Source organism: Lottia gigantea (genome assembly GCF_000327385.1).
Source record: "Lottia gigantea unplaced genomic scaffold LOTGIsca_27, whole genome shotgun sequence".
NCBI lineage: Eukaryota > Metazoa > Mollusca > Gastropoda > Lottiidae > Lottia > Lottia gigantea.
Genome location: NW_008708846.1, coordinates 1,118,398 through 1,135,193, shown reverse-complemented (window position 1 = coordinate 1,135,193; position 16,796 = coordinate 1,118,398). Strand labels below are relative to the sequence as shown.

The following is a 16,796-nucleotide window of genomic DNA, read 5'->3' as shown; positions in this document are numbered from 1 at the left end:
TACAGGCTACAATTCTTTACAGATTCTTTTGATTTTTATTTTGTATGTCAATGTCATTATGAAGATGATCCCTATCGATTTTCACCAAAATATCGTGTCTGACTTGACGTTTCACTCTATTAGCTATATTGTGCAACCCTGTAGTCACTAAAGACTGTTTAATCATTTCTGACAGCTTCCAGTGGGCATATGTTACCTTGCCTGGCAAGCTATCTTTCTTTTTTCTTCTTATAGTCATTTATGTTATCATAGGAAAGAAACCTGCAAAATATTTTAAAATACATTTAGGCCTATGAAATGTACATCTTCAAATATGGTTCATTTCAAAATTGAAACTAAAATTTGTATCTATTATGCACATACTGATTCTTAATTCCTAAATATCTCTGTCAGAAGAACTTAAAACTAGAATTAGACACACGATGCCTCTTTGGTTCAGACAAAGAAATTAGTAAGGGGCGGAATGGACTTGCCATTTGCAAAGGCAGGCAGACAAAATTACTGTATGTAAAATTTCATAGCTTTTATAGTACCAGTACCTTGCAGGAATAACATGAACATCAGGCAAATGTTTGGCTCGTTCCTGAATCGTTCCCATATTTCCACTTAAATACCACACTCCATTGGTCAACGGCATGATCACCTGGTCACCAATGGCTTTGTCTGACAACACAACTGGAAACTTATCTCCAGATTCCATAAACATGTCAATTATCCCATTGAATAGTTTTTGTTTAGCTGAAAAAGATTAATATTTCAAAACATAAGTTTGGTGCATATTTACCCCAAGGAATATTCATAAATCCCAGTATCTGACAGTTCCTTTTTATGGGTATATGTTCAGCATTTTGAAGTAGGCCTACATTTGGGCCTTGAATAAGTATATGTAAATTGTCTCCAGAAGTGTATTTTGAAGTTAATTTATTTGGAAATTCTCACCATAAATAATTTAAACACTTTTGTACTTACCAGTAAATCTAGGTGCCATTTCATCAATTTTGGAACCGGAAGGCACTTTCGAATTGACCTGTGACTTTTGCATCAATATGTCAAAAGCATTTTGATGGTTGTGTGAATTACTATCAATATAACTAAAAATTTGTAAGTACCATAACAAGTATTAAAAGCTGTATATTTTTGAGAATCTTCTGAAATAGGCAACTGAAAAAATCCAGAAGACAAATCAAGTGATGTGATATAATTTGGAGTGTGTTTTGAAAAAGATTCTGTGAGATCTTGTAAGTCAGGAATTGTATAACGAAATTCCTTGGATATCGAAAATCACAACAAAAGCGATATGATGATAAACTGGTTTCCTTGGTAATATTATTGGGATCTAATTTTGGCTTGTTGCGCTTAGCAACTAATACAATAGGACTGGTTATAGGTACTTCCTCAGTTCCTGAAACTGGAGTTATGATACCCTGTTCTAGTAATTGATCTAACTGATGTCTTAAAACTTCTTTTTTGTTGGGAGGTAAGCGATAAGGGCCTTGGTGCTTAGAAATCGCACTATCTTTTAACTGAATTTTATGTTGGACAAGATGAGTCAGGCCCAATCCAGGATTATCCTCTGTTACAAATAAATCTTTAAGATTTGATAAACAATCTAAAATTTGTTGATTTTGAATCGGAGACAACTCTGTTGGCACCATGTTGGGGTCTGTATGGTGCACATATCAAATAAAACAGTCATAATTGATTCAACAATCAAAATTTAATCAGGAACTATCAAATTAAAATCACAACACGATCATCACACATGAAAGAACCAAAAACAAAGCTGAAACTAATTGTTTCGTATTTTTAAACTTTTACATCTTGGATTTATGTCCCTTTACCACAATCGAGCTACTCATTAATAATCCAGATATACATCAACACTCTAGAAGGCACAATTCTTGACGGATTTAAACGAAACTTGGCTTGAGTGTTTGTCATCACCCAAGGATAAAGCCTATTGAAAACCAGAAAAATTGAAAAATATTCAGTATGAGTTATTGCCATTGTTCTTGAAAACTTGTTCAATTTGTAGCTCGTAAAAATCTAGAAGGCATGATTCTTGCCAGATTTTGACAAAACTTGGTTTTGTTATTCAATACCGCGCTGAAAATTGAATATTTTTTTTCTTCTAGAGTTTTCATGAGCTAAGGATTGAACACGTTTTCAAGAACAAGGGCAATAACTCATACTCAATATTATTCAGTATCGCCCTAAAGAGTTCAATAGAAGTGTATGACTGAAGGTTGAATATTTCATACTCGTGATTGTTACTGTACTGCTAAATATTTTTATTCAAAATCGAAGCTGCCAATGGGCGTATACTACCTTCAATTCTTTTAGCTTGTTAATACTTTAGAAGGCACAATTATTGACAGATTTTAATGAAACTTGGCATGAATGTTGGTTACCACCTTTGGATAAACCCTATTGAAATCAGAAAAATCGAAAATTATTTAGTATGAGTTATTGCACTTGTTCTTGAAAACTCGTTCAATTTTTTTTATTGAAGACATTATAATGTGGTCATAAATTGTCGTCGCCCCTGTCTGTCCATCAGTCCGTCTACAATTGGCTTGTGAACACAATAGAGGCTGTTTTTTTTTACAGTTTTTATCTGATTTTAATGTAATTTGGTGTGATCATCTATTACAATGATCTTGGTCAAGTTTATGTCAAAATTTTACGAAATTTTGTGTTTGATTAAATCAACAATATCTTGTACAAATTATATTTTTAGTACGATTTGATACAGATTTTTTACATTTATTTTTAATACGCCCACATGAAATGGGGGACGTATATTGTCGTCACCCATTTCAGTCCATCCGTCCAAGGATGAACCCTATTGAAAATCAGAAAAATTGAAAAATATTTACTATGAGTTATTGCCCTTGTTCTTGAAAACACGTTCAATTTTAGCTTGTAAACACCCCAGAAGGCTCAATTCTTGATATATTTTGACGAAACTTGTTGAGGGTGTTTGTAATCACCCAAAGATAAACCCTATCGAAAATCAGAAAATTTGAAAAATATTTAGTTTTAGTTATTGCCCTTCTTGAAAACGTGTTCAAGGCACAATTCTTGAAGGATTTTGACGAAACTTGGTGTGAGTGTTGGTAATCACCCAAGGATAATGCCTATTGAAAATCAGAAAAATCGAAAAATATTTAGTATGAGTTATTGGACTTGTTCTTGAAAACTCGTTCAATTTGTAGCTCTTAAAAACTCTAGAAGGCATGATTCTTGCCGAATTTTGACAAAACTTGGTTTTATTATTCATTATTGCGGTGAAGATTGAATATTTGTCTTCTAGAGTATTCACGAGCTAAAGATTGAACACGTTTTCAAGAACTAGGGCAATAACTCATACTCAATATTATTCAGTATCGCCCTAAAGAGTTCAAATGAAGTGTATGACTGAAGGTTGATTGTTACTGTACTACTAAATATTTATGTTCAAAATCAAAGCTGCCAGTGGGCGTATATTACCTTGCCTGGCAAGCTATCTTCTTTTTTTTATATGCCCACATGTAATGAAGAAATGAAGATTTTTGAAATATTTGAATTTAAGTGTGAATTGACTTTGTTAGAAATATAATATGAGTTTAAGCGATCTGTTAAATATGCTTTGCATTTGAGCAATCTTCCAACAAAATATGAGATAAAACGATCTGTGGAATATGTTTTGAGAAAATTGAAACTGTTATGCACTGCTTCAAAACCAGACCCAATGCTTGTGGATCTAATAATAATATTTTGGATTATCATACTTTATCACATCAACATGTCAGGAGGTTGTGATCCATAGTAAATATCTTTAAAATATTTCACTTCAACTTATGCGGTGAACACAAGTATAGATGTAAACTATTTATTTGATGACATTTGCTGATGTAAAAAATACTTTGAATTGGTTTATTATAGGAAGATGGAACATTAAAAGCCAATCCCAATTTCAATGTAGAACATGATGTTCAAGTACTAAGGAAGTCAATGAAAGGAGCAGGTGAGTTTTTCTGTTTGTATTGTTTTTTATACGCCCACATAAAATGGGGGGCGTATATTGCCGTCACCCATGTCTGTCCGTCCGACCGACCGACCATCCGTCGGTCCATCCACAATTGCTCATAAACACTCTACAAGACACAATTCTTGACAGATTTTGACAAAACTTGGTATGAGTGTTCACCCAAGGATGAATCCTATTGAAAATCAGAAGAATCGAAAATATTTAGTACAAGTTATTGCCCTTGTTCTTGAAAACGCGTTCAATATTTAGTTCTTAAACACTCGAGAAGGCACAATTTTTGATGGATTTTAACGAAACTTGGCATAAGTGTTTGTTATCAACCAAGAATGAAACATATTGAAAATCAGAAAAATCAAAAAAATATTTAGTATGAGTTATTGCCCTTGTTCTTGAAAACGCGTTCAATTTTTAGCTCGTAAACACTCTAGAAGGCACTATTCTTGACAGATTTTGTCGAAACTTGGTGTGAGTGTTCGTAATCACCCAAGGATGAACCCTATTGAAAATCAGAAGAATCGAAAAATATTGAGTATGAGTTATTGCCCTTGTTCTTGAAAATGCGTTCAATTTTTAGCTTGTAAACACTCTAGAAGGGACAATTCTTGATGGATTTTGACGAAACTTGGCATGAGTGTTGTTATCACCCAAGAGTAAACCTTATAGAAAATCAGAAAAATCGAAAAATATTGATGAAACTTGGTGTAAATGTTCGTAATCACCCTATTGAAAATCAGAAGAATATTTAGTATGAGTTATTGCCCTTGTTCTTGAAAACGCTTTCAAATTTAGTTTTTAAACACTAAAAGGCATGATTCTTGCTGGATTTTGACAAAACTTGAGTTTTATTATTCAGTCCCGTGCTGAAGATTGAATATTTGTCTTCTAGAGTTTTCACAAGCTAAAAATTGAACATGTTTTCAAGAACAAGGGCAATAACTCATACTCAATATTATGTAGTATCGCCTTAAAGAGTTCAGAAGAAGTGTATGACTGAAGGTTGAATATTTCATACTGGTGATTGTTACTGTACTGCTAAATATTTTTATTCAAAATCAAAGCTGCCAGTGGGCGTATTTTATCATGCCTGGCAAGTTATCTTGGTAATAGTAGTGATGAATAACATTAAGAAATTTAAACCTAATGAATTTTTTCTAGGTACGGATGAGAGGGCTATCATAGATGTTTTGGGATACAGAACGGCTGATCAAAGACAAAATATTAAACTGATGTATAAAACATGTTTTGGCAGAGTGAGTAGATTTTTTTTTTTCCAAATTAAAGTTGTAGATTTAATCAAAGGCCAAAGTTCACCCTCAAGAAGTTTCAAGATTATTTTTATACGCCCACATGAAATGGGGGGGCGTATATTACCGTCATCTCATTCCGTTGGTCCGTCCATCTGTCCGTCCTTTTGTCGGTCCGTCCACAATTGCTCGTAAACACTCTACAAGGCACAATTCATGACGGATTTTGATGAAACTTGGTATAAGTGTTAGTAATCATCCAAGGATAAACCCTATCGAAAATCAGAAAAATTGAACAATATTTAGTATGAGTTATTGCCCTTGTTCTTGAAAACGCGTTCAATTTTAGCTCGTAAACACTCTAGAAGGCACAATTCTTGATGTTTTTTGACGAAACCTGGTGTGAGTGTTGTTAATCACCCAAGGATAACGCCTATTGAAAATCAGAAAAATCGAAAAATATTTAGTATGAGTTATTGCACTTGTTCTTGAAAACTCGTTCAATTTGTAGCTCATAAAAACTCTAGAAGCCATGATTCTCGCCGAATTTTGACAAAACTTGGTTTTATTATTCATTATTGCGCTGAAGATTGAATATTTGTCTTCTAGAGTTTTCACGAGCTAAAAATTGAACACGTTTTCAAGAACTAGGGCAATAACTCATACTCAATATTATTCAGTATCGCCCTAAAGAGTTCAAATGAAGTGTATGACTGAAGGTTGAATATTTCATACTGGTGATTTTTACTGTACTGCTAAATATTTATGTTCAAAATCAAAGCTACCAGTGGGCATACATTACCTTGCCTGACAAGCTATCTTCATTTTTATATGCCCACATGTAATGTGGGCGTATATTGTCGTCATCCATGTCCGTCCACAATCGCTCGTAAACACTCTAGAAGGGCCAATTCTTGACTGATTTTGACGAAACTTTGTATGATTGTTTGTTATCACCCAAGGATGAACCCTATTAAAAATCAGAAAAATTGAAAATATTTCGTATTAGTTATTGCCCTTGCTCTTAAAAAAAGCGTTCAATTTTTAGCTCGTATTCACTCTAGAAGGCACAATTCTTGACGAATTTTGATGAAACTGGGTGTGAATGTTCGTAATCACCCAAGGATGAACCCTACAGAAAATCAGAAGAATTGAAAAATATTTAGTATGAGTTATTGCCCTTGTTCTTGAAAACACTTTCAAATTTAGCTCTTAAACACTAAAAGGCATGATTCTTTCTGGATTTTGACGAAACTTTTTTATTGTTTTATTATTCAGTCCCGTGCTGAAGATTGAATATTTGCTTTCTAGAGTTTTCACGAGCTAAAAATTGAACACTTTTTCAAGAACAAGGGCAATAACTCATACTCAATATAATTCAGGTTGAATATTTCTTACTGTTGATTGTTACTGTACTGCTAAATATTTTTATTTAAAATCAAAGCTGCCAGTGGGCGTATATTACCTTGCCTGGCAAGCTATTTTTTCTTTTTATAATCACCACTTGAAATGGGGGGGGGGGGGGGTATATTGCCGTCACCCATGTCCCTATGTCGGTCCATCCGTCCACAATTGCTCGTAAACACTCTACAAGACACAATTCTTGACGGATTTTGACAAAACTTGGTATGAGTGTTCGTAATCACCCAAGGATGAACCCTATGGAAAATCAGAAGAATCGAAATACATTCAGTTATTGCCCTTGTTCTTGAAAACGCATTCAATTTTTAGCTCGTAAACACTCTAGAAGGCACAATTCTTGACAGATTTTGACGTACTTGGTGTGAGTGTTCGTAATCACCCAAGGATGAACCCTTTTGAAAATCAAAAGAATCGAAAAATATTTAGTATGAGTTATTGCCCTTGTTCTTGAAAACGCATTCAATTTTTAGCTTGCAAAGACTCTAGAAGGGATAATTCTTGACAGATTTTGATCAAACTTGGTGTGAATATTCGTAATCACCCCAGGATGAACCCTATTGAAAATCAGAAGAATTGAAAAATATTTAGTATGAATTATTGCCCTTGTTCTGGAAAACGCTTTCAAATTTAGCTCTTAAACACTAAAAGGCATGATTCTTGCTGGATTTTGACAAAACTTGGTTCTATTATTCAGTCCCGCTCTGAAAATTGAATATTTGCCTTCTAAAGTTTTCATGAGCTAAAAAGTTGAACACGTTTTCAAGAACAAGGGCAATAACTCATACTCAATATTATTCAGTATCGTCCTAAAAAGTTCAGAAGAAGTGTATGACTGAAGGTTGAATATTTCATACTGGTGATTGTTACTGTACTGCTAAGTATTTTTTATTCAAAAATCAAAGCTGCCAGTGGGCATATATTACCTTGCCTGGCAAGCTATATTTAGTTATTTTCGGTTGATCTTTTTCAATATTGATCAAAACTTTCAGGGCTCATATCTCGTTACCTTGACCTTTGGTAACTAGCACAAAAATTGTTGCCTTAGACGAGATCTATCCAAAGATCTTTTCATTGTTGTTGTACAACCTTAACTTCCGGTTCTACAGCCATTTGAAAATTGCGATTTTTAACTTTGAATAACTCTGTCACGTGACCTAATTAAAATACGACAAACTTTCTTTTATATTCTTTAAGTGGACGATCTGCCCTCTTTGGTTATATATCACACATGGTATTTTGATAAAAATTGTGGTTTTCTTATATTGAAAATTTTGTACTGATTTCTATGGTAACTGTGTAAATCGGTGTTTGCCGTATAAACTAAAGGCTTTAACATAAAACAACAAATATATCTTGATCTAATGATTGTAGATGCTTGAAATTTATAAATGTAATAAGTTGGCATGGCACATCCGGGTTTAATTTACATTACCTGACGTAAATTAATTTTTATAACTCACAAAGTATGCTTTTTTTAACCTTTGATCTTTGCATCAATATAGGATACTAAATTGACCAGTTCCTGGAAAGGGATGGTTTTCTGGGTAATTTGATTAAAGAAAAATATAACATGATTTACAATTTTTAAAATGATAACTTTTTACCTTTAACGTGCATGACCTTGACCTTTCAAGGTCACAGATCAAGGATGACCATTCATACTTTTATGTTTTTTATCCGACATACAATTCCGCTTTTACAGACGTCCGAAAACAACAATTTTGAAAACTTTTAAGGCTCATATCTCCTTTATTTGACTTTTGTTGACCTCTTGACCAGAACAAAAGTTATTGTGCATGACAAGACCTATTCAAATATATTCTCATTTTTGTTGTGCGATTTTTACAGCTATTTGAAAATGAGTTGTTTCAGCTTTGTAGTTCAAAAAAGAGGAACAGGCCTTAGAATTTTCATATTTTTGATTTTTGACCATATATGTATGATCATATTATGTGCAATGTCAACTTTTGAAAGATTAATGACTAATATCTTGTGACTTTGACCTTTAGTGACCTTCTGTTAATAACCATGGCAATTTTTTAATGTCTGAATTCTACTTCCGGTTTAACAAACAGCCAAAAAAGAGTTTTTCTTTTGCAACTTTTGACAGCTTTAGCACGTGACCTAATTAGCTTAGAAGGTTGATTCTTACAGATTCTCTAGCAAATTGGTACATTAGTAAAGCCCCACTCTGTGCCACGAGTGACTCTAGTTTTATTTGAAATCAAAGATTCCAGCATATGTGGGGAAACCATCTAGTTGTTAAGATGGAGCAATATTGACTTTTTTGGTCCCTTTAATTTGCACTGTGTTTCGTTGTAGGATTTGATGCAAGATTTAAGGAATGATCTAAGTGGTAGATTTGAAAATGTCATGATTGGTCTGTTATATTCTAAAGCAGAGTATGATGCATATGAATTGAAGAGAGCGATGAGGGTAAGTCATCAGAATATTGGACTGCTCATATTTACTTTACTGATTTTGTTGATATGCAGCTGTTTTGGTCCTAGTGGTAAATAGCTACTGGTATAAATCAATGCATCCAACAGGTATATTTGAATGCTTATTGAATTGTGCTATTTGTTAGTTTTATATAGTTTATTTTCCCTTCCATACAATGACTTGCTTACTTTCAAGTAGGCATGAAAATTGGAGAGAATGTTGAATAAGTTAAGAAGACAACTTGTTGTATGCTCACATGACAATGTGAGAATTAAGAGTAAAAGTGAGAGAAACAAACCACCCATGAAATCGTAGAAAAATTGTAGAAAAACTAAGATGCTATTATTGACAAGATGAAGATATGTAAGAGGTGTATGGGCTTATATATATAAAATCTCTGATTGATTGTATAATAAAAACTTAAAAACTTAAATTTCAATGTTGGAAACTTGTGGTAGAGTTTTTATACGCCCACACATTAATGTGGGCGTATATAGTCGTCGCGTCTGTCTGTCCGTAAATATATAACTGTCTTAACATAATGATTTGCCACTTGCTGCCACTCAAAAGATTCAATTCTATATGGATTATATGAAACTTGACATGTTAAATTAATCCCACTTGAATAAAAAAGCTGTAAACAAAACCCATGAAATATGAAAATTTCACTCTCAGAAATTTCATTGGTTCAAGATACATATATTGGAGTATACCAGTCACATCAATTTTTGTCCATAGATGAAACCATAAGAAAATTTAAAGGCAGAGTCAGCTTTAAACAGTATATGCCAAACAAGCCGAAAAAATGGGGTTTAAAGATTTGGTCATTATGTGATGCTGTGAATGGTTTTAATTTAAAGTGGAAAGTGTATGTTGGCAAAGAGATAGAGAGTGGAGAAAATGAACTTGGCTCTTCAGTTGTGAAAGAACTTTTAATGGATATATAAATGGATATAAAGTTTTTATGGATAATTTTTTTTCATATCCAAATCTGTTTTATTATTTACTTCATCAGAATATTGGAGCTTGTGGTACGGTACGTGCCAACAGGAAAGGTTTGCCAGTGGACTTACAGACTGTAAAGTTAAAAAAGGGTGACAGTCCAGTTTTTTGGGAGAAAGACAATATATTACTCACAACATGGCAGGACACAGCCCGTGTAACTGTGATATCAACAGTTCATGATAATAGTGTTGTGAATAAGGAAGTGAGACATAAGATTGGTGAAGGGGTAAGAAACCTCAGGAAACCAGTTTTAGTAGAGGACTATAACAAATACATGGGAGGTGTTGACAGATTCGACCAATTATGCGCATATTATCAATTCCCCCATAAGTGTCAAAAATGGTACCAGGTGATTTATCATTTTATAAAAGAAACCGCATTAGTAAATGCTTTCATATAATTCCATGAACACAATCCTACTATTAAAATGGATCAAGTGAAATTTAGGAGATGCATTATTGACAGTTTGATTTCACACGACAAAAGATTACCCGTCAAGAACAAAATCAAGGAAATCCAAGTACGAGCACAACGTTTAGTGGCAAGACATTTTCCTTCAAAATATGAGAACAAGAAATACCATCCAGATTGTATAGTTTGTAGTGATAGAGAAGCTGGAAATTGTCACCAAGCAAACTGATACTGTGAAAACTACAATTTGCCCATTGTATGCCTGATTGTTTCATTATCAGCTTTTTTTGATATTTTATAACCTATTGTGTCTCTAACTGTGGATATTGTAATACTTTGAATTTTGCTGATAGGATTGAATAACTTCAAATAGAATTAACAGACTTTTAACATACCAGTATTGTTATAATTCTTGCTGCAGATTTTGTGACATTTTTATTTTTAAATTGCTTGTTAAAAAAATGTAAGATATTTTTACGCATTGAATTTCTTGCTGCGGATTATTTTAAAGTTGCTTATACATGTTGGTATTTGACCTTTATAGGATGAATGTGAAATGTTTTTGATTTAAATTGGATTTGTTGACTCTGTATTGAAAATTATTGATTGTGTTGATTATTGCATTGCATTTTACTTCTGTAGTCAAATAAAATTGCATTTTATTTGTTATTTGTGTACCTTTCTTTTGAAACAAAATCTCTAAGATCATTGTAAAACAAAGAAATTGCAAGACTCTTACATTTTTTGCTTTCTTAGTGTTTGTTGGAATTCCTTGCTATAAAACATCAGTTTTTTATCTTTCTTGACACAATTGACAACCCTCATCTTCCCCGCATTGTCCAATGTCCATCAGTCCTGTATTGGCTATAAAATGCCATCATGCACAGACAAAAAATCTAATGCAATTTTGACTGGTTGCAATTAAACTGGGAGGCAACTCTTGTTTTCCTGAAATACAATTAAATACTCTTCAAAGGGAAATAACTGATGCACTGATCATTATTAATTTGGACAATATAATGATGTCAAAGCAAAATTATGCTTATATCAGAGTTATGTCGAATTATTTTCATTATGGCATCATATAATATATCTTTTTTTTTGTATATTCGTGTACATAATTCAACTGTCTACGAAAAAGTTGTTGAAAATGTGTGAGGTGAATATTTTTCCCCCTGCGCTGTCTATAACATAACCCATGATATAAAAACGTCACAGCATGAAACAGGGCTGGCATTATGACGTTACACTATTGACCACCATCTTGAATGGGATTTCCAAATTAAAAAAACTGTCAAAAATTATAAGTTCTGAAATTTTCCTTCTCAGTCAAATTAAAAGATGCATTCCATTAAGCTTACGTAAATTGGTTTATAATAGTTATATTTTACCATTTTTTGATTATTGTTCTACAGTTTGGGGTAATTCCATGAAAAGTAAATTAGAGTTTGTATACAAATTACAAAAACGTGCTGCAAGGAGCATATTAGATGAAAAACATGATTCACCTTCGGCACCATTATTCAAAATTTTAAATTGGTTGTCACTGTATCAACGTATTAGATATAATTGTGGCATAATGACATTCAAAATATTTTGAACTGGACACCGTGAATATTTATACAATAAAAATTTACGGAAAGATCCAAATTAACGGAAGCCAGTATGACACTGAGATCAGAAACACTCCGAACTTTAGACATACCGAAATGTAATAAAACTGCTATGATGAGAACATTTCAATATACAGCTTCTTTACTTTGGAATTCATTACCACAAACTGTAAAACATAATCCTTCTTTATATACATTTAAACAAGAACTGAAGAAGTTTGTTCTTACTGACAATACTGATAAATTGATTCTATAGCATTTATAACCAGTCCTTTTGTTTTTCTCACCATTTCATTTTACTTAACTTATACCATCATATATATCATATAAGAAACACAGTGTTTACATTTTTATATTTTTCACCACATCCGTGATGCATTGTAAATGTATATATATGTTTTATGAAATTTTCTGCATTTTTATTATAAACTTAGTATATAATTCTTAGTTATTTCTTTCCTCATTCATGTTACATTGTAAATGTTTATATGTTTTATGTTATTTTCTGTATTTTTATTCTTTCTGTAATCTTGTATATAATTTGTATTTAGTGGGACCTATTGAAAATTAGACCTCTATCTAAATGGGTTGCCAAATAAAGTTATTATTATTATTATTATTACAGTAAAAGGGTTAAAGGAATTAGCCTTCATTAACCTAAAAAAAAGAAAATGTTGTCATAGTGATGATTTTGTTTTACGCCCACATCGAAATGTGGACGTATATTGCTGTCGCCCCAGTCTGTCGGTCCGTCAACATTTGTTTGTGAACACAATAGATACTACAGTTTTCATCTGATTTTAATGAAATTTGGTGTGATCATTTATATTGATGAGATCTTGGTCAAGTTCGAAGTTGACATTCTATCGATAAACGGTTTTAGAGTTATTGCCCTAGACTAAGGAAAAACGCGTCAAAATTTGTTTGTGAACACAATAGAGACTAAAGTTTTCAACTGATTTTTATACACCCACATGAATATGTGGTCGTATATTGTCGTCGCCCCTGTCCGTCGGTCCGTCCGTCAACATTTCTTGTGAGCACTATAGAGACTACAGTTTTTATCTGATTTTGATAAAACTTGGTGTGATGCTTTAAATTGATAAGATCTCGGTCAAGTTCGAATTTGACATATTTTCGATGAACGGTTTTTGAGATATTGCCCTTGAATTAGAACGCCTTGAAATGTGTTAAAAATTGTTTGTGAGCAGGATTGAAGCTACAGTTTTCATCCGATTCTGATGAAACTTGGTGTGATCATTGGAATTCAGAAGATCTCGGACAAGTTCTAACTTGACGCATTTTCGATGAACGGTTTTTGAGTTATTGCCCTTGACTTTGTTAAAACGCGTTGAAATTTGTTAAAAATAGTTTGTGAGCAGGATTGAAGCTACAGTTTTCAACCGATTCTGATGAAACTTGGTGTGATCATTGGAATTGATAAGATCTCGGACAAGTTCTAACTTGATGCATTTTTGATCAACGGTTTTTGAGTTATTGCCCTTGACTTTGTTAAAACCCGTCGAAATTTGTTAAAAATAGTTTGTGAGCAGGATTGAAGCTACAGTTTTCAACCGATTCTGATGAAACTTGGTGTGATCATTGGAATTGATAAGATCTTGGACAAGTCCTAACTTGATGCATTTTCGATGAATGGTTTTTGAGTTATTGCCCTTGACTTTGTTAAAACGCGTCGAAATTTGTTAAAAATAGTTCGTGAGCAGGATTGAAGCTACAGTTTTCAACCGATTCTGATGAAACTTGGTGTGATCATTGGAATTGATAAGATACCGGACAAGTTCTAACTTGACGCATTTTCGATGAATGGTTTTTGAGTTATTGCCCTTGACTTTGTAAAAACACGTTAAAAATAGTTCGTGAGCAGGATTGAAGCTACAGTTTTCAACTGATTCTGATGAAACTTGGTGTGATCATTGGAATTGATAAGATCTCGGACAAGTTCTAACTTGACACATTTTCGATGAACGGTTTTTGAGTTATTGCCCTTGAATTTGTTAAAACGTGTTGAAATTTGTTAAAAATAGTTCGTGTGCAGGATTGAAGTGATAGTTTTCAACCGATTCTGATGAAACTTGGTGTGATCATTGGAATTGATAAGATTTCGGACAAGTTCTTACTTGACTCATTTTTGATCAAAGGTTTTTGAGTTATTGCCCTTGACTTTGTTAAAACGTGTTGAAATTTGTTAAAAATAGTTTGTGTGCAGGATTGACGCTACAGTTTTCAACCGATTCTGATGAAACTTGGTGTGATCATTGGTATTGATAAGATCTCGGACAAGTTCTAACTTGACGCATTTTCGATGAAATGTTTTTGAGTTATTGCCATAACTTACGAAATACGCGTCAAAATTTGTTTGTGAGCATAATAGAAGCTACAGTTTTCAACCGATTTTGATGGAACTTGGTGTGATCATTGGAATTGATAAGATCTCGGACAAGTTCTAACAAGAGATATTTTGATGAACATTTTTTGAGTTATTGCCCTTGACTTTGTAAACACGCGTCAAAAGTTGTTTTTTGTCCTTGATTAGAGCTGTGTGATTTAATTGTTTGTTGTATTTGGGTTATTGATATTGATATTAAAAAATTTTGTGGAATTATTCAGCATGAATAATTTCTTCAATATGAGAAAATTCGTACTTTAGTCACTAAAGACCGTTTTATCATTTCTGACAGCTGCCAGTGGGCGTATGTTACTTTGCATAGCAAGCGTTCTTGAGTTACTGCCCTTGACTTTGTAAAAACGCGTCAAAATGTGTTTGTGAGCACTATAGAACCTACAGTTTTCAACCAAATTTGATCAAACTTGTTATGATCATTGGAATTGATAAGATCTCGTTCAAGTTCTAACTTGAGGCATTTTCAATGAACGCAATGAAGTTATTGCCCTTGACTTTGTAAAACGCTTCAAAATTTGTTTGTGAGCACAATAGAAGCTACAGTTTTCAACCGATTTTGAAATCTAGTAAATTAGACCAATGCCGCATTTGAACATCCGGTTTTGAGGCTTATTTAGAGTTAAATCCCTTTGACAAAGAGCAATTATTGATTTATATTTTCCGTGAATTTCCGGATTATGTAAATGAAGAAGGTCACGTTACATTTTATGGTAAACGTTCAAGAATGCAGAAGTTTACAACTCTCAAGAATACAGTGGTCGAACTTACATCTTTCACGAATGCAAAGTCAAGAAGACATAGTTGATAATGTCAATAATGCAAAGTTAAGAATTCATTTTCGTAAAGGAAAGTTTGAATGGTGTCTGATGTGAAATAAAGTTTGAAAAATAAACTATCAATATCTCTACTTTGTAATTAGTACATTGACTTTTTGATTTTATGAAGGTTTATTTTGTAATTGTGTAATGTTGAAATATGTCTTTGTAAAGTCGAGGCCCTGTTTTCAAGTTTGACTTTGTGAATACTTCTGGCAACGATCCCCCTCCATAAATAGTATCTTTCAAGGAATGGAAGAAAGTTCCAATACAGGGTGAATTTGAACGTTTAAAAATCGTAGACACTGAAGTTAAAAGAGAAGATTTCAATGATGTCATGAAAGAAGAATTTGTTAACTTCACTGACCACGTAGATAAAATTTGAAATCAATTTCATGCTTTCAAATACATGAAAGAAAACCTCACTATTAACCATGTTCTAATTCATATGGATTTCTTTGAAAACTATACCTGCCAGAACCTGGAAGAAATTCAGTCCGCTTATTTCAACCCACTCAGGTCACATTGCATCCTACTGTTATTTATTATAGAAATAAAGATGATCCAACTCTTCTTGATTAAACGAGGAGGGTTTTTGTTTCGGTGGTAACTCGCCATAATGATTCAATGGTAATCGGCCTCATTCAGAAAATCATCATCGCTATGAAAGATTTAATTCCAAATGCAACCAATGTACTTTTTGGACTGACGTACTTTTTGGACTGACATCTCAGTATCGCAACAAGACCATTTTCAATTTGATAAGCAGATTTCCAGAACTATTTCAAATCAGAGCTTCCTGGAATTATTTTGAAGCAGGCTATGGCAAAGGTGCATGCGATGGTATCGAGGCACTGCTAAAAGAAATGCTGATATGGCCCTTAAGGTTGGGATAGCAGTTATCCAAGATGCGACAGATTTCTATGCCTGGGCGATTTCAAACCAAAGTTAAATCCAATATATATTTGTATCTCAGGATGAGTATGATATTTGCAAGAAAGATGTTGACAGTAGAATGCAGAATGTAAAACCAGTTAAATTGTCAGGCAGTTGAAAGACTCTAATCTAAATTTGACAAAACTAGAACCAAATCACGAATTAATACCAACTCGCAAATTTACGCCTTTCATGGAAAATCTAGTTATGCCTGCAACTTACACCAGGTAGCGCGAATTAATACCAACTCGCAAATTTACACCGTTTCGTGGAAAATCTGGTTATGCCAGTAACTGACACCAGGTGGCGCGAATTAATACCAACTGGTAAATTAACGCCGTTTCGTGGAATTTATGCCGACATATTACACCAGGTAGCGCGCAATGTGTCAAAGTTCATACAGCTATAAATAGAATAATATTGACAATTACAAATCACTTTCTGTTTTGTGCC

The 16,796-nt window shown here is 33.3% G+C and overlaps 2 protein-coding genes across 2 annotated transcripts in view; one reads left to right on the top strand and one right to left on the bottom strand.

Annotated features, from left to right (window-relative positions):
* Positions 1-209: 209 nt before the first annotated feature.
* On the bottom strand, positions 210-1,655 carry LOTGIDRAFT_161013 (hypothetical protein; the record flags this gene model as incomplete). Its single annotated transcript, XM_009056257.1, has 3 exons — positions 210-261; positions 540-738; positions 1,424-1,655. The coding sequence occupies 3 exons, from the start codon at positions 1,653-1,655 to the stop codon at positions 210-212; spliced, it is 483 nt and encodes a 160-aa protein (XP_009054505.1).
* Positions 1,656-3,930: 2,275 nt separating this feature from the next.
* The window catches only part of LOTGIDRAFT_117967 (hypothetical protein), a gene marked incomplete at both ends in the record, with an annotated part of 65,196 nt that continues 52,330 nt past the window's right edge, over positions 3,931-16,796 (top strand). The window contains 3 exons of the mRNA XM_009056256.1: positions 3,931-4,009; positions 5,189-5,283; positions 9,022-9,135. Coding sequence (XP_009054504.1) covers positions 3,931-4,009; positions 5,189-5,283; positions 9,022-9,135 — 288 coding nt within the window. The remainder of the gene's footprint in view (positions 4,010-5,188; positions 5,284-9,021; positions 9,136-16,796) is intronic.